Source organism: Eptesicus fuscus, chromosome 6, assembly GCF_027574615.1.
Source record: "Eptesicus fuscus isolate TK198812 chromosome 6, DD_ASM_mEF_20220401, whole genome shotgun sequence".
NCBI lineage: Eukaryota > Metazoa > Chordata > Mammalia > Chiroptera > Vespertilionidae > Eptesicus > Eptesicus fuscus.
Window position 1 is genome coordinate 9,716,882 of NC_072478.1, and position 23,344 is coordinate 9,740,225.

Sequence of the window (23,344 nt, forward strand, 5' to 3'; positions counted from 1 at the left end):
ATAAATTAGGTGGTGAGAAGATAAACGAGACCCCTCCATAATCACGTCTAATAAAATATAAACACTGTCCAAGTCACAAAATGCCAAACGTCTCCCTCTCCCAACCAGTGTGAGTGCCTCTGCTTCTTTACCAATCACAGCTTCGGCCCCTCAGTCTCACCTGCCCTTCCATAGATACGGTTTCTTGAGATACTCTGTCATAGAATTTTCCCCGCTTTATGGCAGCACCCAGTCCAGAGGGAATCCTTACTTCCTTGGACCCTCCCCAAAGTCACCACACCACAGCTCAGATCCCTGCACGTACCCTCCTGCAGCCATGGCCACGGTTACCCAAGTATGTGCTCTCCCTCAGTGCAACAAGTTATCAACCCAACTCATGTAACCACAGGTGTGGTCCTAGTGGGGACCTGATGAAAGGCATTGACCGTCTGCACAAGTAAGAACTGAATGATTATTTGACAGGATCAAGAGTATCTTTCTCAAACAATAATGAAAACACAGAGACCTCTTTAAAGTCAGAAATCAAACAGGGAACCCTCATACTACCACCATCTTCTAACATGTTTCTAGAAGGTCTAGCCAATGTAATCAGACAAAGAAGAGAAATAATAAATAAAGGCATTGGAGAAAAGACATAAAAGTAACATTAGGGCCCTGGCCGGTGTGACTCAGTTGGTTGAGCATCGTCCCATGCATCACAGTTTGGATTCCAGGTGAGGGCACATGCTCAGATTGCAAGCTCAATCCCCAGTAAGGGGGGGCGGGATTGCAAAAGGCAGCTGATCCTTGTTTCTCTTTCTCCCTCTCCCATCCTCTCTCTAAATATATACACACTGAATGGCCAGATTATTATGATCTCTGAACGCATAATAATCTGGCCACTCAGTGTATATCCTATATAATAAAAGGCTAATATGCAAATTGTCCCCTTGACCAGGAGTTCGACCAGCAGGCAGGCCGGCCAACCGCCCATGTCCCCTCCTCCTGGCCAGGCTGGCCGGACCCCACCCATGCATGAATTCATGCACGGGCCTCTAATATATATATATATATATATATATATATATACATATATATATATATATATATATATATGTATATATATATATATATATTTATTTTATTTTTATTTTTATTTTTATTTTTTTTTTACTGAGTGGCCAGATTATTATGCGTTCAGAGATCATAATATTCTGGCTACTCAGTGTGTGTGTGTGTGTGTGTGTGATGTTGTTTTTTTTTTAAGTCACATTAGGTAATAAATTGAAAAGAGGATCAATTGAAAACCGTGAGAACCAAGAGTGAGTTCAGTAAGGCAGTCTATTATTAATTAATATAAAACTCAAGAGTCAGCCAGAATGTAAACTTCAAAATATAATGGGGAAATTTCCCATTCAAAATAGCAACAAAACATCTGGGAATAAATGTAACAGGGTGAGGCCATGTGTCCCTGGATCCGGGGGAGGCCTCGCGCACCTAGGTCCGGGTGAGGCCACGCGCCCCTGGGTCCGGGTGAGGCCGTTTGCCCCTGGTCCCGGGTGAGGCCCGGGTGAGGCCACGCGCCCCTTGGGTAGGGGTGAGGCCACGTGCCCCTTAGTCCGGGTGAAGCCGTGCCCCTGGGTCTGGCCGAGACCAAACCAGAGGGAGTCGTACCTCCGTTACCACCATTTGTCCACCATCCAGAGCTGAGGGGTCAGTGCTGACATGTACACATAAGGAACTGGTGGACATTGAAATTGGGTCTCAAAAGAACTGTTGGTCCAGAAAGAAACTCACTACAGACTGATTCATTTGCCTGTCAGCATAACTATTATTGCTCGTCTCACATTCAGTTCTTATAAGTATATATCTAGTGACATATGATCTCGCTCATCTAGGGGAAATGATGAACAACATAGACTGAGGAACAAGAACAGAACCAGAAAGAAGGAGGCATCGATCGGACTATCGGGCCTCGGAGGGAGGATGGGGGAGGGTGGGGGGAGGGGGGGAGTTCAGCCAAAGGACTTGTGTGCATGCATATGAGCCTATCCAACGGTTAAGTTCAACAGGGGGTTGGGGCAGGGGGGAGGGGGGTGGGAGTGGGGGGATGGGGACAAATGTGTGACACCTTAATCAATAAAGAAATTTCAGAAAAATAGAACAAAGGGCCTGAAAAGAGGGAATATAATACAAAGTTAGGAAGAAAGGCTGGTTATCTTAAAAAATATTTCTTTTAATTCAGTATATAAATTTAATATAATGTGGTAAAAATCACATCAGGCTTCTATAGTTGAAAATAACTTTCATGAAAATTGCGAGTAATGACAAAATGAAGAAAAGTGAAGATATTAAAAAATTACAGCTCAGTGGTTGAGCATTGACCTATGAACTAGGAGGTCAGGGTTCAATTCCTGGTCAGGGTACATGCCTGGGTTGCGGGCTCAATCCCCAGTGTGGGGCGTGCAGGAGGCAGCCAATCAATAATTCTCTCTCATCATTGATGTTTCTCTCTCTCTTCCCCTCTCCCTTCCTCTCTGAAATCAATACAAATATATATTTTAAAAAATTACAATAACTAAAGTGGTATTGAAATATTGTGAAATTAGACAGATCAATGGAACAAAGCAGGAAGCTCAAACACATCCAGACATATATACAAAGTTGAGTATATAAGAACTACTAGTAAGTGAAGAAACATAAATTATTTAGTAATTGCCATTAGGACAACTAGCTAACTATCTGAAAAATTGTTATACCTTACTTCAAATTATAAATAAAAATTAATTGCCAGATTTAAATAAAAATCCAAAACCCAAAAAAATGTGGAAGGAAATGTAAGTAAATGATAAGGAAAGGAAAAAAACAAGTCAGAAAACATGAATTGACTTGTGTGAAATTTAAATTTGGATGTCAAAAAATAAAAGCCATACAGAAATTAGAGACAAACTAGGAAAAAAATGTGTAACAAGTGTCATTAAAGTGGATACATTTTGATACATAATTTTTATGAATCAATGTTTAAAATATGAATACATTAATAGGAAGTGGGCAAAAAGGAGGATGCCACTTGTCACCTATAAATTTGGGAACTATCTATAAGAACTATAATACCCAGTGAAGTCAGGGATGTTAAAAAGCAGTATCTCTCATTCATTTTTGGTGGAAGTATAAAGAATGGAAGAAACAACATGACCAAATGCTATCAGTGGTCATTTCTAGACAATAAGATTATAAATTCCTTCTTTTTTTAAAAAAATTGCTGATCAGATATCAGGAATGGAGGAACCAATATGGCAGCATAGGTAAATACTGGTACTCACCACCTCCCACAATCACAACAAAATTATAACTAAAATACAGAACAACAATCATTCAGTACCACCTGAAAGCTGGCTGACTGAAGTCCTACAACTAGAGAAGTAAAGAAGAAAGCACACGGAGACTAGTAAGGGGGCGGGGGTGGGGGGTGGGCAGGTGGAACAGAACAGGCTGTTCCAACACCCACATGTGGTGTTTTCTTCAATTGGGAGGTATATCTTTGCTGCAGATGCCTCCCATGAGGATCAAAGGGTACCAACCCCACACCAGACCCCCAGCCCAGGGTTCCAGAGCTGGGAATAGACGTCCCCATAACTTCAGGTGGTAAAAACCAGCAGAGATTGTGGGTGAGTGACACAGAGGCTGCTGGAGACCCAGGCAGTTCCTCTTAAAGGGTAGGCACACAAATTTACACAGACTCACTCCCTCTAAGCTCCAGAAGTGGGGAAATGGCTTGGGGAAATCTAGGGACATACAGGGAGGAACTGGATTGTCTGGCATCAGAGCAAGAACTTGGGGGTGGTTTTCTACCAGACAGGGGTGCTCACAGCGGTCATTGTTCCTCCGCTAAGATCTCCTCTGTCACAGAGCTGACTGGCAGCCATATCTGAGTTTCCATCAGCCTGACTCACACTGTTCATTACACCCTGGTGATTGCCTGAGACTCCACCCCATCCAATTTGCAACTTCTCCCAAGCTGTTTGTGGCAGCTTTTCCATATGAATGGCCTATCCAGGCTCAGGCTTCAGACCTTCCTAAAATCTCTCAAACAAGCAGCAGCTGCCCTCAGTGTGCCCCATACCTATCAATAAGAGGACCAAGACAGCTTGGCCTCACCTGGTCACCTCCAGGCCCAATACAAGTAGCAACCATCTGCAGATCGCTCTGTGGTTACTGCCAGATTGTCCCAGGCAGTGACTGACTTTGCACCTCCCAGGAGACCCCAGAGTCAGTGCACCTGGTGAACAGCTTCAGACCATATCAGATTAACACTCTACACATCCATATGCAACACACACAAGTGGAAGACTCAGTGAGCACCAAAGCCCCACTGAAGCAAGTCCTGCTCCATAGGGGCATCTTAGCTCTCCCCCTGTAGTTGCATCTGGTCCTCACATCCAATTGGCCTGGAGGTCAATCCCTCCCAATGACACCAACAACAATCAAGGGTCAACTACCACAGGACAGTGCATACAGGGATACACCTAGAGTGCCCAGCTCAGGTGACTGAGGAGGCTGAGCCACTGGACCCTACAGGACACCTACTACACAAGGCTACTCTACCAATTCTGGGAGACATAGCAGCTCAGCCTAATACATAGAAACAAACACGGGGAAGCAGCCAAAATGTGGAGACAAAGAAACATGTCACAAATGAAAGAACAGAAGAAATCTCCAGAAAAAAAAAAAAAAAACTAAATGAAATGGAAGCAAGCAAATTACTAGATATAGACTTCAAAAAAAAAATGGTTATAATGTTGCTCAAGGATCTTAATGAGAACTTCAAGGAACTTAGTGACACTTTCAAGGACCTTAGTGAGAATTTCAAAGACATGAAAAAGGACCAGTCAGAAATTAAGCATACACTAACTGAAATAAAGAATAATTTACAGGGGTTCAACAGTAGAGTAGAGGATTCTGAGAATAAATAAAAAAAAATTATCTGGAATATAAGGAAGCAAAAAAAACACCCAATCAGAAGAGCAAAAAGAAAAAATAATCCAAAATATGAAGACAATGTAAGGTATTTCTGGGACAACTTCAAGCATACCAACATGTGCATTATTGGGTGGCAGAAGGAGAAGAGAAAGAGCAAGATATTGAAAACCAATTTGAAGAAATAATGACAGAAAACATCCCCTATCTGGTGGGGGAAAAAAAGACTTACAAGTCCAGGAAGCACAGAAAGTCCCAAACAAGAGGAACCTAAAGAGGCCCATACCAAGACACACCATAATTAAAATGCCAAAGGTTAAAGACAAAGAGAGAATCTTAAATGCAGCAAGGGAAAAGCAGAGAAGGAGGAGGAGGAGGAGGAGGAGGAGGAGGAGGAGGAGGAGGAGGAATATGAACAATAAAATGGCAATAAATACACATCTATCAACAATTGAATCTAAAAATCAAAATAAACTAACAAGGATTCTAATGAACAAAATAAACTGATGAATAAAATAGAAGCAGAGACATGGAAACATGGAGCAGACTAACGAATCTCAGAGGCAAGGGGGTCAGGGGGGTTGGAAGTGATTAACCAAAGAACTTACATGCATACATGCATTACCTATGGACACAGACAATAGGGTGGTAAGGTTTGGGGTGGGGCAGGAACCAGGTGGAGGGGGACATTGGGGGGGGGGGGGAGTGGGACATCCGTAATACTCTTGACAATAAGGACTTCTTTAAAAAATTGCTTATTAGTGAAATCTATCGTCAACATGATACTTTGTTGTGTTACCTCTAAAAAATAAAACAAAACAAATTGGATTAAATTAGTTTCTTATATTTATTTTTCCTAAATTCAGCTTAATCACTGCCCTATAAATATTAGATAGATAATACCACATATATGTGTGAATACACACACACACATACACACACACAGAGGAATTTTCTTTGTATGAATAGAATCCTGAGATAAAAAGATCAGACCTGCACAGTATACAAAATACTCAAGAATACTAAGTTATTGCAAATGCTATTCTTTTTTAAAAAATCTTTATTGTTGAAAAGTATTAAAGATGGCCCCCTTTTTTCTCCCCACTGCACTTCTCCACCCAAATCCCACTCTACCCCAGGCCTTTACCACCCTATTGTCTGTGCCTATGGGTAATGCATGTATGCATGTAAGTTCTTTGGTTAATCACTTCCAATCCCCCTGCCCGCCTTGCCTCTGAGGTTTATTAGTCTGTTCCATATTTCCATGCCTCTGGTTTCATTTTATTAATCAGTTTATTTTGTTCATTAGATTCCTTATTTGTTTATTTTGATTTTTAGATTTAATTGTTTATAGATATGTATTTATGGCTACTTTATTGTTCATATTTTTAATCTTTTTTCTTCTTCTTCTTCTTAAAGAAGACCCTTTAACATTTCATGTAATACTGGTTTGGTGGTGATAAACTTCTTTAGCTTTTTCTTGTCTGTGAAGCTCTTTATCTGTCCTTCAATTCTAAATGAGAGTTTTGCTGGGTAGAGTAGTTGAAGTTCTTACTAAGTTCCTTGAAGTTCTCATTAAGTTCCTTGAGCATCTTTATAACCATTGTTTTGAACTCTGTATCTGGTAGTTTGCTTGCTTCCATTTCTTTTAGGTTTATTTTCTTGAGATTTCTTCTATTCTTTCATTTGTGACATTTCTTTGTTTCCACAATTTGGCTGCTTCCTTGTGTTTGTTTCTATGTATTAGGCAGAGCTGCTATGTCTCCTGGAATTGGTAGCATGGCCTTGTGTAGTAGGTGTCCTGTAGGGCCCAGTGGCTCAGCCTCCCCAGTCACCTGAGCTGGGCACTCTAGGTGAATCCTGTGTGCACTGTCCTGTTGTAGTTGAGCCTTGATTGTTGTTGATGTCACTGAGAGGGATTAATTACCAGGCCAACTGGCTGTGCAGACCAGCTGTGACTACAGAAGATGCCCCTATGGAGCAGGACTTGCTTCAGTGGGGCTTTGGTGCTCACTGAGTCTGCCCCTTGACTGTGTCACTTGTGGATGTGGTAGGGTTGTAATCTGGTGTGGTCTGAAGCTGACCACTGGGTGCACTGACTCTGGGGCCTCCTGGGAGGTGCAAAGTCAGCTACTGCCTGTGCCCTGCCTGGGACCACCTGGCAGGAGCTGCAGTGATCTGCAGATGGCTGCTACTTGTGTTGGGCTTGGAGGTGACCAGGTGAAGCCAAGTTGTGAACAAAGGCAGGTTGTTGCTAGTCCCAGGCCTCGGGCCACTTATCAAGAGGTATGGGACATGCTGAGGCCAGCTGCTGCTTGTTTTGAGAGATTTTAGGAAAGTCAGAAGCCTGAGCCAGGACAGGCCATTCATATGGAACAGCCACTGCAAACAGTTTGGGTGAGGCTGCAAATTGGATGGGGCGGGGAATCTCCAGGGTGGGGTGAACAGTGTGTGCCAGGTTGATGGAGACTCAGATATGGCCACTGCCTGTTGGCACTGTGATGGGGAGGTCTCAGCAAAGGAACAATGAACTCTGCCAGCATTTTTGTCTGGGAGAAAGCTGCCCCCCAATTCTTGCCATGATGCCAGACAACTTAGTTCCTCCCCATGTGTCCCTGGATCCTTTCAAGCTGCTGCCCCAGTGCTGGAGTTCTGAGGGAGAGAATCTGTGTAAGTCCGTGTGCCAGCCCTTTAAGAGGAAATGCCTGGGACTCCAGCAATTCTCCTTGTCACTCAGCCACAATCCCAGCTGGTTTTTACAGCCCTAAGTTACTAAGACTCCTTTTCCCAGCACTGGAACCCTGAACTGAGGGGTCTGGTGTGAGGCTGGGATCCCTTTATCCTTATGGGGGAACCCCCACAGCCAAGATATCCCTTCCAATTTAAAAAGAAAGCCACATGTTATGGTCAGACCAGCTCGTTCCTCACCTCCACCCCTCCTACCAGTCTTAATGTGGCTTCTTCTTTAACTCTCTAGTTATAGAACTTCCATTCAGCCAGATTCCAGGCAGTTCTGAATGATGGTTATTTAGTTGTAATTTTGATGTGGTTGTGGGAGGAGGTGAGTACTGCATTTACCTATGCCACCATCTTCTATGTAAATCTTCGCAAATGCTATTCTTAATAAATTTCAAAGCTCCCATAAAACAATAGGATTTTAGTTACATGAATATCATGCTGGAAAATGAAGCCCTGGACTTTCTTTGCTAGATTTCTTTTGATCCAGTAGTCCTAGAACAGCCATGGATCATATAACATCAAAAGCATAAGTAACAAAAGAAAATACAGATAAATTAGACTTCATCAAAATTAAAAACTTCTGTGTATCAAAGGACACTCTCAAGAAAGTGAAAAGAGAACCCACAGAATAGGAGAAGATATTTGCAGATCATGTATCTGATAAGCGGCTAGTATCCACAGTACATCAAGAACTCCTACAACTCAACAAGAAACAAACTACTCAATTTTCAAAAATTCACAAGGGACTTGAATAGATATTTTTCCAAATAAGATATACAATTGGCCAACAAGCACATAATAAGATACTCAACATCACCACAATGAGATACCACTTCACACTCACTAGGATGGTTATAAGTTTTAAAAAGGGAGAGTAATCAGTGTTGTGGAGGATGTACAGAAATTGGAACCCTTATACAATGTTGGGGGTATATGTAAAATTGTGGAAAACACTTTGGCAGTTCCTCAAAAAGCTAAGTTTAGAATTGCCATATGATCTAGCAATTCCCTTCCTATATAGCTAAGTGAACTGAAAACATACGTTTAAACAAAACTTTAAAAAATGTTAATAGCCAAATATAGTATTATTCATAATAGCTAAAGAGTGAAACCAACTAGTGAATGGTAAATAAATTGCTATATACAAACAATGGCATATTGTTCAGTGATTAAAAAATTAAAAAGAAGGACTGATAGCTACAATGTGAATGAGCCTTGAAAACATTACCCTAAATGAAAGACGCCAGACACAAAAGGCCACATATCGTATGATTCCATTTATGCAAAATGTCCAGAACAGGCAAGTCCATGGAGACAGAAAGTAGATTGGTGGTTGCCATAGGAGGATGGGGGTAGGGGTTGTGGTGGGGGGAGGGGTGTGAGAGGATAATGGAAAATGATTGCTTACTGGATACGGAGTTTCGCTTTGGAGTAATAAAAATATTCTGGAATTAGTCAGTAGTGATGGTTGCACAACGTTGTGAATATACTAAAGTCACTGAATTGTAGACTAAAGTGGTTAAAATAAGAATTTTATGTTATGTAAATTTTACCTCAATTAAAAAAAGAAAGAAAGAACAGCCAGGGACAGCATAGCTGTCTTTCAGGGACATTAGAGGAAATGGGGAAGGAATCTTAAACACTGAGGCCCAGCCTGACAGCCCCAGGTTAGGTGACTGAGCAGTTAGCACGGCGAGTGAATGTAGAGCCAGGAAGACAAGCTGGGCTTCCTGACTCCTAGCCCAGAGTGCTTTCTGCCCGAGAGCTGCCTTGGAATCAGGCCCCGGGCAGGCTGTCTGTAAGGTCCTAAAAGCAAACCACGCCACCTTACGACCAGGTGCTCCCCCTTCAAGGCCTTCTTGGTGTGCAGCTCTCAGCCTACCCTACCAACCAACCACATCCAAGTGCCCATCAGCCCACCTGCCTATCAATGCTTTTATTGATGGCCTCTTAATTATTTGCTTGTTGTTCATGGTGTACATCAAGTAGGAAAATCACACTGTCATCACATTGCTCTAATCCTAGAAAAGCATGTCATTCATACTCTCAGAGTTGGCCTCTGTCCAGTGATATCTGAAGACACCTCTTGAATTAAAAAAAAAATGATGGACAGAATGTCAAAGTTTAGGGCACATTCATAGACAGATCAATAGTCCCTTTTATAAATGGCTTCAAAAAGTACATTGCAAAACAGAAAACAAAAAAGGTAGGCACAGAATTTTTTTTTTTTTTTTGCAACTGAATTTTTGGAGATAAAATGAGAAAAAAATAGTTGATATAGAAAGCAATTCAGTACCTCACAGTGATTAAGAGTCTCCTTAGTCACACAGACCTGGGTTCAAATCCTGCCTCTGGCTTTTAATTAGCAAATTGCTTTATACGTTTCTTTTTTTTTTTTTTAACCTTCAGATATTTCTTTTGCAAAATAAGAATAGCAGTAGTACCTACTCAATATAGTTGTCTTTGCATTAGCAACATAGCACATATAAAGTATTTATCACAGGGCTACCTGTGATGGTTGCACAACATTGTGAATGTACTAAAGTCACTGAATTGTAGACTAAAGTGGTTAAAATAAGAATTTTATGTTATGTAAATTTTACCTCAATTAAAAAAAGAAAGAAAGAAAGAACAGCCAGGGACAGCATAGCTTTCTTTCAGGGACTTTAGAGGAAATGGGGGAGGAATCTTAAACATTGAGGCCCAGCCTGACAGCCCCAGGTTAGGTGACTGAGCAGTTAGCACAGCGAGTGAATGTAGAGCCAGGAAGACAAGTTTCATAGAATATGAAATATTTTGCCCACAGAACTAAACTATATCTTTAAATTCACTATATGTGACCATGGAACTGAACTAGAGAATGATGTGTTGCGAGAAATATGAGACTGAGTCAGGAAACCTTGATTCAAATCCTAGTTTATGTACTTACTAAATAGCAAGGACTTGGGACCCTCATTAAATATCACTAAGACTCTGTGTCCTTATTTACAAAGGGAATAATGCCTATATCAGATGGTGCTGGGGCAAGTTTTAAAGTAATATATTCTTGACATTCTAAAACACAGGATCTAGAATGTAATGCTACATAAATAACAAGGTTTTATTGATAAAGGACTGCAGTGGGACTAGGCAGTGAGGGGCCTCCATTCTAGTCCTGGGACTGTCAGCTGAGTTCCATGGGATGAAGTGCTATCTTTCGGGACATCACTTTCTCCACCTCTGGAAATGGGGTGATTAAATAATCATAAGGCCTCCTTCAGACTCTCACATTTGATGATAGTATACATTGGACTCCATGGCCAGTTCTGACTCTCCCTTCTTTCTCAAGGAAGTAGAAAGTGACACTGACACGAAAGGATCCATTGGAATACTGGGCTGTCTTTTCCAAAGGTAGAAAAATGCCCAGCCCAGATTTCCATGGGCCAGAGCTCATGAACTATGCAACATTCAAGAGGTCATGGCCGGATGTTGTCACTCAGAATTCATTGACAGCAATTATCCTCTCCACCTTTGAGCTACTAGGGAAAAGATGATTAGCTAGTGGGAGTTTTCTTCTACTCAAGCCTTAGTCCCCAGGCGGTGGCGGTGGGGTCTATCGCATCCCATATGTAACCCTTCTTACTTCCTCCCATAATGCATCGCGGGCCTATTAATTGAGCGACAACTTTTCAATATCCATGACTCATTGAAATGTAACTAATTATAGGAATATTATTCAGCCTTAAAAATGAAATCCTGTCACATGCTACATGGATGAACATTGAGGACATTATGCTAAGTGAAATAATCCACAAAAAGATAAACACAATTATAGGCGGTACTTAGTCAAATTCATAGAGACAGAAAGCAGAATGATGGTAGGGAGAGGTGTATATGTTGTTTAGTGGGCAAAGAGTTTCAGTTTTGCAAGATGAAAAAGCTCTGGAGATGGGCTGCACATCAATATGAATATATTTCACACTACTCAATTGTACACTTGAAAATGGTTAAGATGCTAAATTTTGTTAAGTGTATTTCACCACATATAGAGTTTTTTAACTAATTATCTGATTACTTCAATAATCATTTGGTAATTCAAGAGCAACCAATAATTACAGATTATCACCATTTCCTTCTCCTCCCAAGCACCTCTCTCCCTTTGAACCCAGAAGGGTCATAGTTTTGGGGGGATCCTGAGCACATAAACGTTCACATTTGCATCTCCTCTTTTGAAACAATGTGCCCTCTCAAGTATCAAATCAATACTCTTGTTCTAGGCTCCCAGCCAAGTCTCTACCACACACTGTGCTAACTAGACGTTCTTTTTGTTGAACAGGCTAGTGCCAGCCTACTATCTAACAAGCATCTCCAGGGACAACTTGTGTAACAGTCATTCACCGAAGATAAGGATGCCTTCAATCATTGGGATTCCTCCCTAGCTAAGATTAACACAGGGTAGGAATTTTGAATGAGAGAGGGGAAGGCAGAGGGGAAGGGAGTGACTTCAGAATTTGTCGCTTTGGGAGGAAGAAAGATCTAGAAAAAGTATCACGATCAGGGTGGGGTAGGGGTAGCATTGAACAGTAAGAGGGCAGCAGAGTCACTGGGCAGCCAGTGCTGGGAGATAATATGGGGACAGGGGATGGGGACACAGAATGGAAAGGAGTATCAGAAAGCATGTTGCAGAGCTGGTGATTTTGTCAAGTTCAGCAGCACTCCTGTGTAGCTCACAGACTGGCACCTGCCCTGGAAAGTGGAGACTCACCCCCCTGCCACTCTAGTCCACGCAGGTTGTTTGCTGCTGGGAGAAGGGCCTGGGAGCTCCTTTGGATGGGATGCTCAGGATCTAATTTCTTTGGTGGAATAGCTGGTTCTGGCTAAGCTGTGTCTGATGGAATGCAGGGAATTCCTAAGAGGAAGGGAGGAGGCTGAGGGACCCCAGGGCACTGGCAAGGGAGGTGTGGCCAGCAGTGCTGACCTTCTGCTCTCTGTTCCAAGGGGCCCGAGTCCTTCACAGGTGGTCATCAATTTAACCCCACTGTAGCCCAAGGTGGACTTCCCCGAGGACAAAAAGAAAAAAGACAGTGATGAGATAGAAGCTTTTCTTATTGCATTCACAACACTGGCTCTGGCCCTTCACCAAAACCTAGCAGCCCAGCCCAAGCCACGCCCAGTGCTTCCCAGTGCTGACCTGCTGGCACCTGCAAATGCAAGCTCAGACACTTTTCCTGGTCTCCCACAAGCCATGCTGCATCTGGGCTAAGGAATCCGTTCCCTCCCTCCCCAAAGCCTTGCTAAAGGAATAGGAGAACCCCTAGTGCAACAGGTGGACAAAGCCATTTCTGTGACCAGGCATTAACAACACCTACAAACAAAGATTCAGGGAGGAGGAGGGGGGTGAGTCGAGCCTCAATCCACTTGCTCAGTTCCCCACACCTCTCTGTGCTAGGGCTTAGATAGGCACGCACTGAGATGCTGGCCGTCACCCTGATCATTAGCTGAAAACTAGGTAATGGCCACTTGATTCCGTCAAAATGGCGGGCCCAACTGCACTTTTGGAAATCACCATATTCACACACACACACACACACACACACACACACACACACCTTTGTTCTCTTGTATAAACGTGAAATATTCAAACACTGTAAGTACCGACCCTGGTAAATACTCTCAGTCATGAATGAAACAAATCCCATAGGAACAACCCTTATGTGATAAGGCAAGATTGAAAATGAAAATTAAAAAAAAAAAAATTCAGGGAAGGCTGCAGAAGACCAAGCCAGAATCACCCTCAGGTACAAATGTGGGTTTGCAGAGGCTAAAACTGTCTGGAGTTTTGGTTGGGTATTTCCTCTTCAAATCTCTCTCTTTCATATACCCTAGGCTTACAATTTAGAACTTCAGTTAAATTTGGAGTGTGTTCAGACTCGTAGCTCTGATGATCAAATATCTAAGATTCTAAGTGAACAGAAGAAGAGATGTTATTCAACCCAGTGAAACTTTGCCTTTCAAACTTGAATTTTGATTCACTGCCATCATTATCAAGATGGCCACTTTTAAACTCTGTCCCCTGAGCTGCCATTTAAAAAAAAAAAATGACCTCTTCCTAATCTCAAGGCATTTTTCTCCTCTTTAGGTCATTAGGATCCCCAGCAAGCACGATGTGTTGGAGGCGAGAATACGCACATAACCATGATGCTATATGATCATGGTTTGCCCCCACCCAATGTATTCACATAAGGAAGTATTTCACACTCACTCAGCTTTCACTATCAGAAACTTTACTTCAGCCCTGGCTGGTGTGGTCAGTTGGTTGGGTGTGGTCTCATTCACCAAAAGGTTTCAGGTTGATTCCCAGTCAGAGCACATGCCCAGATTGTGGGCTGATCTCCGGTAGGGGGCGTGCAGGAGGCAGTCAATCAATGTTTTGTTCATATTGATGTTTCTCTCTCTCTCTCTCTCTCTCTCTCTCTCTCTCTCTCAAAATCAATATCTCTTTTTTGTTAAGAAAAACTTTACTTCAATTATCAAAGTTTGTGTAATGACTTGGAAAAGAGTGAGCTTTTTGTATTAAGTTCTTCTGGTTGACTCACAGTGAAATAAGGATATCAAATACTCCCCTATAGGAATAGATCAGAGGACAAGGCTGTGGGAAGAGGAATCAATTAAGTAATTAGTTGCCCTCTCTTTTTAAAATGACAGCAAATGGTTTATCTTTCCTAGAATTGGCCCTATAAAAGCGAAGAGCTAAAAAAAAAAAAAAATTTAAAGGAGAAGATAATTTAAATAACATTCCCTAACTTTGACAGTATTTAAATGTGAAAATACTCATTAAAGTTGGGTACATGCTGTTTTACTAAATTGTAAAAAATTCAATATAGTTGTAGAATTTCAAATGCAACATGATGCACTCAGACTATAATAAAAGTGAAGAGCTGCAAAACTCTATGCTACATCAGGAAACAGTAACATATTTGGGCCATTATCACCAACTGTTAATTGTTTTCTGATGTGTTCATTGCCAGCACACACCCTGAATGTTGAGCCAAAGACATAACTGCGGAATCACTCCGTGAATATGCAGAGACCACCCCCAGCTACTTTAGAAGCCCCTGAGGAAAAAATTGCCTTGAACTTTTTATAGAGCTAACCTTCCCCCAGCCCCACAAGGCAAGCTACATAATAGATATTCAATAAATAATCAATCATGGACTCATTTCTCATCTTCACCCATGGGCCTGGGAGAGAAACAGCAAACAAGTGTTAAAACATTTCACACTGTAATTCATCAGTTGAGAAATTACGCTTTGTGTGTATGTGTGTGTGTGTGGGGGGGGGGGGGGGAGGGTTTGCACAAGTATGAGGGTCACGCTGATAAAGGGGAAAAAAAAAACTGGTGTGGGAAGATGACTTCACTTAAAATACCAACTGTTCATTTTTGCCAGAGGTGACAAACATTTTCTGAAATCAAGGCTTTCTATATTGGTTCTTTGTTTCCCCATTAACACAGTAGAGGGGTCCAATCCATCTCTGACAATCTATTCAAAATGTGAAGGTGTCTTCCCTTTGAACATAATCCACTTAGTCCCCATCCCAAAGCGCCTCCCAAATAGGGCGGGGGGGGGGGCACTCTGGAAAGCCCTTGCTGAGATACTTAGCGGAACTTTGCTCTGCATACGGGCTATTTAGGAGCGTCTGGGTTTCCTCGGGTGACTCCATCGCCTCCCCGGTTCTTCTCACTTTGCGAACGGGAGTCAGGGTGACGAGATTCTCCGAGGCGGTCCGGGAGCCGCTGACCATGGTCCTGGCCTCCAGCTCCGGACGCGAGCGCCGAGCGAGCCGGAGCAGGTGCGGTGGAGAGCGCGCTGGGCGCGGGAGGGAGCCGCGGTCTAAGCCCCCGCCCGCCCCTCCCGACCCCTGGGGAGCCCGCGGGCCTTTACCCGAAGCCTCCGCCGCACGCTCCGAGCTGCATCAAAAAAGGGTGGGACACCCAGCCACAGCTGCAACGGGGAGCCGCCCGGGAGGGTTTAAGAAGAATGGAACCGCCGCCCATCCCCTCACCCCACGTTGCGATCCCCCAGCCGAGGATCGGCCCATCCTTCCCCCCTTCACCTCCCAGACCCAGATGGGCACTGGCAGCCTTTGTGGGCGCAGCCGCCCGCCGCCCAGCCGGAGCCTCTCCGCACCCTTCGGGAAGGGTAGCGCAGGGTGGGGTGCTGGCACAGATCCGGGGAGGGGCAGGGCGGTGGGCACTCTGGGATGCGAGGGAGGGGCGATCCCCGAGCCCCGTCCTCCTCCTCAGGCCTCCCCTCCCCCATACCAACCTGGTCGTAGACGTTCTGCAGGGCTTCCTTGCCCGAGGCCCGCCGGATCTCCACCTTCCGGCCCGACTCAACAGATGGCTCCCCGCCGGCACGCCGGCCCTGCCGCGAGTACGGCGGCTGCGGGTCCGGGCCCAAGTGGGCGACGTCCCGCTGCTGAGCCACTACCTGCCCCGAGCCCCGGCCCACCGACAGCGAGTCGAAGTCGATGGTCTTGTTCTCCGAGGACCCTTCCACCGGGCAGAACATGCCACAGAATTTCTGCCGGGGCTTGGGGCTCCCTGAACCCAGGTTCTTAAAAAAGGCAGGGACCTCTTCGTCCTCTGCCGCCTTCCCGGATTGCTTCCTCTCGGCCATGGTGCGGGGCTCGGGGAGGGTCCCGCCGTCTGTCCGCCCTTCTGCGGTCCCTGGGTCCGCCTCTCCCTGAGCACAGCCCCCCGGCCGCCGCCGCCGCCGCCACCGCCGCGTTCTGCCTTACCGCAAGGTGCACAGAAAGGAAGGAGGGCTGGCGAGCGGGCGACCCTCCCTCCCGGCCCCTCCTCCTGACCCCGCAAGCTCCCCCCTGCCCACGCCCCCGCCGCCGCGGGAGCTCCCGCGAGCTGCAAAGTTGGGTTTGGCTGGGCGGCCGCTGCGGCAGCGGGAAGGCGAGGCTGCCAGTTCCCGGCAGCGGCGGGCGGAGGGAGGCGCGGGCGGGGCGGGGCGGGGCGGGGCGCCGGGGTGGGAGCGGAGCGCTGCGGAGGGCGGGGGAGAGGGAGGGCCGCGCTGCCCAGAGCCCCGCGCTCCGGAAGTGAAGCAGCCAGACCACCGGTTAATGGACGCGGAGCGGAGGGCCTGCTGACCGCTCTCGGCTCCGGGTGAGTGTGGGGTAGGCGCGCGGGGGTGAAGATCAGAGGGCGCAGCCCCTGGCCATCGCGCCCTCCTCCTGCACCTGCCCGGCCCGGCGCCTCCCGCTACCGCATTTCGGAGGTGGGCCAGGGGCGAGGACCCACGGCGGGGAGGGCCCCTGCCCCCTTCCCCGGGGGTGAGCTGACGGTGCGAAAAGGGTGGCAAACTGGCTGGCGCCAGGACACCCGGGGAGAGAGGAAGGGGCCTCATTGAGGATGGAGAAGGGATGGCGCAGGCCTCGCAGAGGTGGGGGCTGTACGACGCCGGGGCCACCAGAGCTTCAGTCCACCCACAGGCTTTGGGCGTCCACCCACTTAGTTCATCCCCTGAGGTTGGCGGGGGTGGGGGTGGGGGCGCACAGCATGGCCGCGAGAAATGCCGAGAGACGTAGCAAATGATGGGGGGAGGGGAGGGTGGTATAAAGAGAGACGTAGATCTACGGGCCCTTGGGAGTGTAACCAAGAATGCAGTCTGCAAATTCCGGCCCAGCACGACAACTAAAATATGGTGAGTGAGGGTGCAGGCAGTGCGGGGGGTGCCATGCACCGCTAACTGCGCCACTGCGCCACAAAAAAAAGGCGCAGGGGAGTGTTTTGAGATGGTATGAAAAGGCGCAAATTGCAGCCCAATCTCTAAAGCGCCAGACCTTCCCGGTCCGGTCCCCCCACCCCTGTTGCGCACTGCGCCAGAGCCGCGTGCTGGAGACCTCTAAGTGCGGGGCGCGTGCCCAGAGTGGGGTAGGAGATGGGGTGCTGGCTGTGATGAGTGCTTTGAATTGTGTGTGGCGAAGCAGGCAAAAGATGTGTGGGGATTTGTGCCACTAACACGGTCCCGGGTGGATTCCTCATTGCTCGCTCGCATCCCTACGTCTTTCCCTGTATCCCTATCAATCCCTCCATCTGGTAGATTACAGCCCCGCCCCTCTCTACAGTGGCAAATTCTGCAGAGATGTTGCCCATCCTTTGGCGGCTCAAGAGGGAGGTCTGGGCATGCTCAGTCATTAGGATGGGTTTGGGTTAAAAGAGGCTGTTTACTGCAGGGTCATCAAGCTGGACAGTGGGACCAGGGATTCTTTCCCATCGTCAGCCCTTGCCCCTGGAAGGATTAAATGGGGATACTCCCACCCCACCCCCCAATTGTGAAAGGAGTTAAATTTGGAGGACTACCCGTTACAGTTTTAGGTTGAGCCCATCATGATGCGAGTAGGTAGGGAGAGGAGTCTTCCGATGAGAAGGGGAGGAAGAGGAAAGAGGAACACTGTGAGGGCTGAGAGACGCAGAAGCTGGCATTCGGACCTCAAACCAGATGTGCTTTCCATCTGAATAAAGTGCTTCCACACGAATTGCATCATTTCCTACTCACCGCAGCCCCCGGAAGATGAGTGTGATCATTGCTTTGAGTGCTTTACCATCACCATTTTCCAGGGTAGGAGACTGAGATTGAGAGAGATTGAGGCGCTTTGCCCAAGGTCACTATCCAACTCAGTGATCCAACATATCCAATGGGGATCTTCCACCTGGTTCCTTTTCCAACTAATTCTATCTCTATGTTACAATATACAAAATTTCCCCTTTTTTTCCATAACCAAATATTTCAATCCGTGTATCAAGGACCATGGTTCAGTTGCCATCTTTGTATTTGAAAGTCGCCTTGCAGGGAGAGATTGCCTTGGGAGGAGGAAGCCGCCCAGAGTAACCTCAGCAAAGCAGTCACTATGTACACCTTGAAGATATTTCTTCCTGGGCAGGGGGTGCCTCTTTATATCTCATGTTTCCTGGAAGTATTACAGTGAAGAGGAAGTCACCCTCACATGTTAGCAGGGCACAGAGAAGTCACCGGACTCAGATCCCTGGGGTTGCTGGGCCAGGGTGTGATCCATCTCTTTGTCCTCCTTGCCCCTGGGCACGCACCATGCCTTCAGAGCCATCCAGAAGGGCCAGGGGAAAGGTGCCTGCAGCAGGAGCAGCTGCCTGGATGGTTACAAGTTAGCATCATATAAAGCCCACTAGGCGAGATGGAGATTTTCAGGCCCAGGGCGGAGTGGTCAGGGCCCCAACACCCACCCCACAGCAGTAAGTCGAGATGTTAGGCACTCTCCTTTTCACATTACCCATTCTCCACTGGTCTCCATATACGTCCTCTCTTTTCCCTTTTCTTCAAATGACCCCCATTCAAGTTCAAATGCTACGAAGAAAGTGTCATGTTAGTAACTTAACATTCAAAGCAAAAGAAACACCTCCTTTTGCATTTGCAAAGCCTGCCCAGACATAACAAAAGAGATGGAATTCATAATTCCAGGTTTAACTTATTCAGCCCTGAGATTTTTTTGAAATATATTTTTATTGATTTCAGAGAAAGGAAGGGAGAGGGGGGGAGAGAGAGAAGCATCAATGATGAGTGAGAATCATTGATAGGCTGCCTCCTGCACAGCCCCCACTGGGGATCAAACCTGCAACCCAGGCATGTGCCCTGACCGGGAATCGAACCGGGACCTCCTGGTTCATAGGTCGACACTCAATCACAGAGCCACACTGGCCAAACTCAGCCCTGAGATTTTTAAAAATTGTTAGGCCTCTATTAAGTTGTTATGTCTATATTATCATGTTAAAGTGTATTATATGCTATATTGTTATACTGATATTGGTTTTAAATGTTAGAGTGATTTCTAATTGTATTTTTTAATCAAAGAACTGAAGTAACTACTGTATATTGTTTAGTAGATTTAATTACATTGTGAAGGATTGTCATATTTTCAATAAGCGCATTAACAGTCTTTATTATTGGGTATTATTGAGCAATGAAAACACACCATTACTTTTTATGTGTAACAGGGCAGTTTGGCTTGGCTGGAGCTAAGAAGGACCAAGACGTGAACATTGTAGAGTTGGGTGACATCTTCCTGTGCTAGAAGCTGAATAAACAAGCTTCTTGACTCCCACAGAACATTCTGGAATGCTAAAAACAGGTATCTGGCCATCTCCTGACTTCATTCTTCACGGGGGAAGGATCTTGAGTCCTGGCCACAACTGGGCTCAGACATTAATTGATATGTCCGATGAGTGAATGGCGGGGAAGCCAGATTGCAGGAGGGTCCCCAAGAGGGAAAAAAAGTCACTATCAGCAGAGACCTGACCGTGGGCTAGACACAAATACATGTAGGGTAGAACCCCGTCTGCCTCACTTCTGTCCCTAATGCGAGTGTGGGTGCTTCCTGGGAAGGAGAGGGCTGTGTGGTAACTGACCATTGTTTCGCTAGGAATCCAGGCCCTCTGCTGTGCAACGTCTCTCCAGGAGTCCTGGGGGCCGGCGTGGAGGCGGTTCCACACTGACTAGAGAGAGGTGAGGCGACAGAGACCAGGAGAGTGTGAAGCATCTCTCGCAGGTGCCTCCGGTGGTCAGAGAAGGGTCAACACCACCACACGTCTGCTAGCATCTGGAGAGACACAGCAGCCGGGGACCTACAGAGCCACTGGCAGTGGCGCTGACTGACTGAGACACTAACCACCCACCTTGGGTCAGGCCTAGAGCTTTAACCAGAAGTGCTGAGTTCCTGCCACCGGGCAGGGAAGGGTTACTGGTCCAGAAGACTTGGGGCTGCTGTTGGAGGGACCTGACCGGAAACCCCTTCCCTGGTGGGTTGTGGGCTTAGGAGTTTATCCAGGATACTTGAAATCCTCAGGGAGTGCCCACCTGCACTGCAGATTCATCGTACCCGTAGAGTTAGAGCGAATAGCTATCCGTGACGATGGCACTGGCGCTGTTGGAGGACTGGTGCCGGATAATGAGTGTGGATGACCAGAAATCCCTGATGGTGACGGGGATACCTGTGGAGTGTGAGGAGGCTGAGATCCAGGAGGTTCTCCAGGACACGTTAAAGTCCCTGGGCAGGTACCGGCTGCTGGGCAAGATAGTCAGGAAGCAGGAGAATGCCAGCGCCGTCTTATTAGAGCTCCTGGGGGACACTGATGTCTCGGAGATCCCCAGTGAGGTTCAGGGGAGGGGGGGCGTCTGGAAAGTGGTCTTTAAGACCCCTAACCAGGACGCTGAGTTTCTTGAAAGACTGCACCTCTTTCTAGAAAAAGAGGGGCAGACCGTCTCGGGGATGTTCCGAGCCCTTGGGCATGAGGGAGTGTCTCCAGCCGCCGTGCCCTGCGTATCCCCGGAGTTGCTGGCCCAGGTGGTGGGGCAGGCAGTAGCGCATGCCCCGCAGCCCCTGCTGCCCATGCGGTACCGGAAGCTGCGGGTGTTCTCGGGCAGCGCCGTGCCCGCCCCAGAGGAGGAGCCCTTTGAAATCTGGTTGGAACAGGCCACCGAGATAGTCAAAGAGTGGCCGGTAGCAGAGGCAGAAAAGAAAAGGTGGCTGATGGAAAGCCTGCGCGGCCCCGCCCTGGACCTCCTGCGCATCGTGCAGGCAGACAACCCCTCCGTGAGCGTGGACGAGTGTCTGGAGGCCTTCAAGCAGGTGTTTGGGAGCCTGGAGAGCCGCCGCACCTCCCAGGTGCGGTACCTGAAGACCTATCAGGAGGACGGCGAGAAGGTCTCCGCCTACGTGCTGCGGCTGGAGACGCTGCTGCGCAAGGCTGTGGAGAAGCGCGCCATCCCCAGGAACATCGCAGACCAGGTCCGCCTGGAGCAGGTGCTGGCCGGGGCGAGCCTCAGCGAGACCCTGTGGTGCAGGCTTAGGGAGCTGAAAGACCAGGGACCGGCCCCCAACTTCCTTGAGTTAATGAAGGTGATCCGGGAGGAGGAGGAGGAGGAGGCCGCTCTTGAAAATGAGAATTCTGACGATCCAGATGAAGGTGACGATGGCTATGGGCACTGGCACAAGGAGACGGATAACTAAAAGCTAAGCCAGAGCGAGGCTGCAGCCCCTGGGCCCGGGGACATGCGTTTTACCGGGCCGAGGCCTTTCCCATATGCTTTTCTTTAGCGAATGCAATGAACACCAAGGCGTTCGAGCCAAGTCTTGATCCTTTCCCAGAAAAAAAATTACCTGAGAGTTTCTCGGACCGTAACCTAGATTACCAATACACAAAATACTAAATTCCAAACGTGATGCCGTAACCTAAAGGAAACGTCACGTTCCCTTTAAACATCCCCCATAGACAAGGTTGCCCATACCATAGAAAAGTAGAATTGGCATGAGAAGAAAGCATCCTTTCGTAACCTACCTGAAAACCTAGGCTTTTTCACCTGTCGGGTGGTTTTCTTTATCGAATCAGCAAATCCCGTGTCCCTGAAGCAGGGAGAGGCTCCGCCCAAGGAGGTAACAGTCCTGCTCTCGGAGAGCGACAGGCCCCCCGAGGACAGGCCTGCCCGTGAGGAAGCTGAACAACCTTCTGTGTAAATACGTTCCCGACGCCAGTCGCGGTGCCGTTGCCAAATGAACACGGCCATCTCCACCTTCAGGCTTCTCTCCTTTCTTGGGAAGCACGCCTCCCGCCTCCCTGCCAGGTGCCAGGTGTCAGGTAGACGGGTCCAGGCCCTGTGTTAGGCCCAGAAGACACAGCCCTCTGCCTGATCCCTGCTTTCAAGAGGTCCGCCGCGTGGGAGGCGCCCTCAGGAAAGGGCGATGTGGCAGGAGGGCATGCGGGAGCAGCGAGCAGGCCCCTCTGGCGAGAGAAGGTTTTTAGTGGCGACAGAAGGCAAAGAGAGGAAAGGCATGCACATGTGCGTGGGCCTACGTGCCCGGTGTTGTGTGCATGGCGCAGTTAACGTGTGCAGCAAGCCAGTGCTCCGCGTTGGTAAGCCGTCTCCTCTGTATCAAACTGCTCACAAGCGGTGGAGCCGAGGCAGGGATTGAGAACTCTCTGAAGCTCCATCTTTACAATGGATCTCAACCCTTTACATCTCGAATAAACAGCAGGCAGGTGCCAGGGTATTGCTAGCCACGTTTTAGCACGTAGACATTCAGCAACAGGCTCACTTTTGTTTTCAGGCATTGGAAAAAGGGTTCCCTTGCACTATCTGAGCACGTGGCTGAACTTCGCTCTCTCTCTCTCTCTTTCTTTTTTTTTTTTTTTCCTTTTTATTGAATTTATTGGGGTAACACTGGTTAACAAAATTATACAGGTTTCAGGCGCACTGTATGGTGTTTACCACCCCACGACTTCTTCCATCAACAGTGGTCTTCCCTATACCCTCCTACAGCTCTCCCTACCACCCAACTCTTCTTAATGTTCATAGATTAAGGGACCTGTAGCTCCTCATGGGGTATTTAAATCAGGCCCATGCATGCCCTTGATGTCGAGTATGCTAGTAGAGCGATGACCGCCACTCAGTGAAATGCTAGTTGATGTAGCACAGCATGGTAGCTCTGTGTACAACGAACTTGCTTAAATCCTCTGAACATCAGTTTCCTCATCAGAAAAATGAGAAGGTAATGGAAGAGGGCTGTTATGTTAAGATCAAATGACATAATGCCTTTTAAGCACTTAGCATGATGTCTGGAGGCTAGAAAG

General features: G+C 47.0%; 2 protein-coding genes across 2 annotated transcripts in view; one reads left to right on the forward strand and one right to left on the reverse strand.

The window, feature by feature from the left end:
- Nucleotides 1–16,420, reverse strand: part of DPYSL2 (dihydropyrimidinase like 2) — a 112,226-nt gene extending 95,806 nt beyond the window's left edge. Inside the window, exon 1 of the mRNA XM_008151450.3 lies at nucleotides 16,002–16,420. Within this exon, the coding sequence (XP_008149672.1) occupies nucleotides 16,002–16,355 (354 nt within the window). The 5' untranslated portion in view covers nucleotides 16,356–16,420. The remainder of the gene's footprint in view (nucleotides 1–16,001) is intronic.
- A 3,882-nt stretch (nucleotides 16,421–20,302) lies between these two features.
- PNMA2 (PNMA family member 2) lies at nucleotides 20,303–22,874 on the forward strand. Its single transcript, XM_028160591.2, has one exon. It carries the CDS (start codon nucleotides 20,629–20,631, stop codon nucleotides 21,724–21,726), a length of 1,098 nt encoding a protein of 365 aa, XP_028016392.1. The 5' UTR covers nucleotides 20,303–20,628; the 3' UTR covers nucleotides 21,727–22,874.
- Nucleotides 22,875–23,344: the final 470 nt, after the last annotated feature.

Bases quoted from the DNA above. Each gene is read 5' to 3' on its own strand.
- PNMA2 (XM_028160591.2), top strand. From the start codon at position 20,629: ATGGCACTGGCGCTGTTGGAGGACTGGTGCCGGATAATGAGTGTGGAT.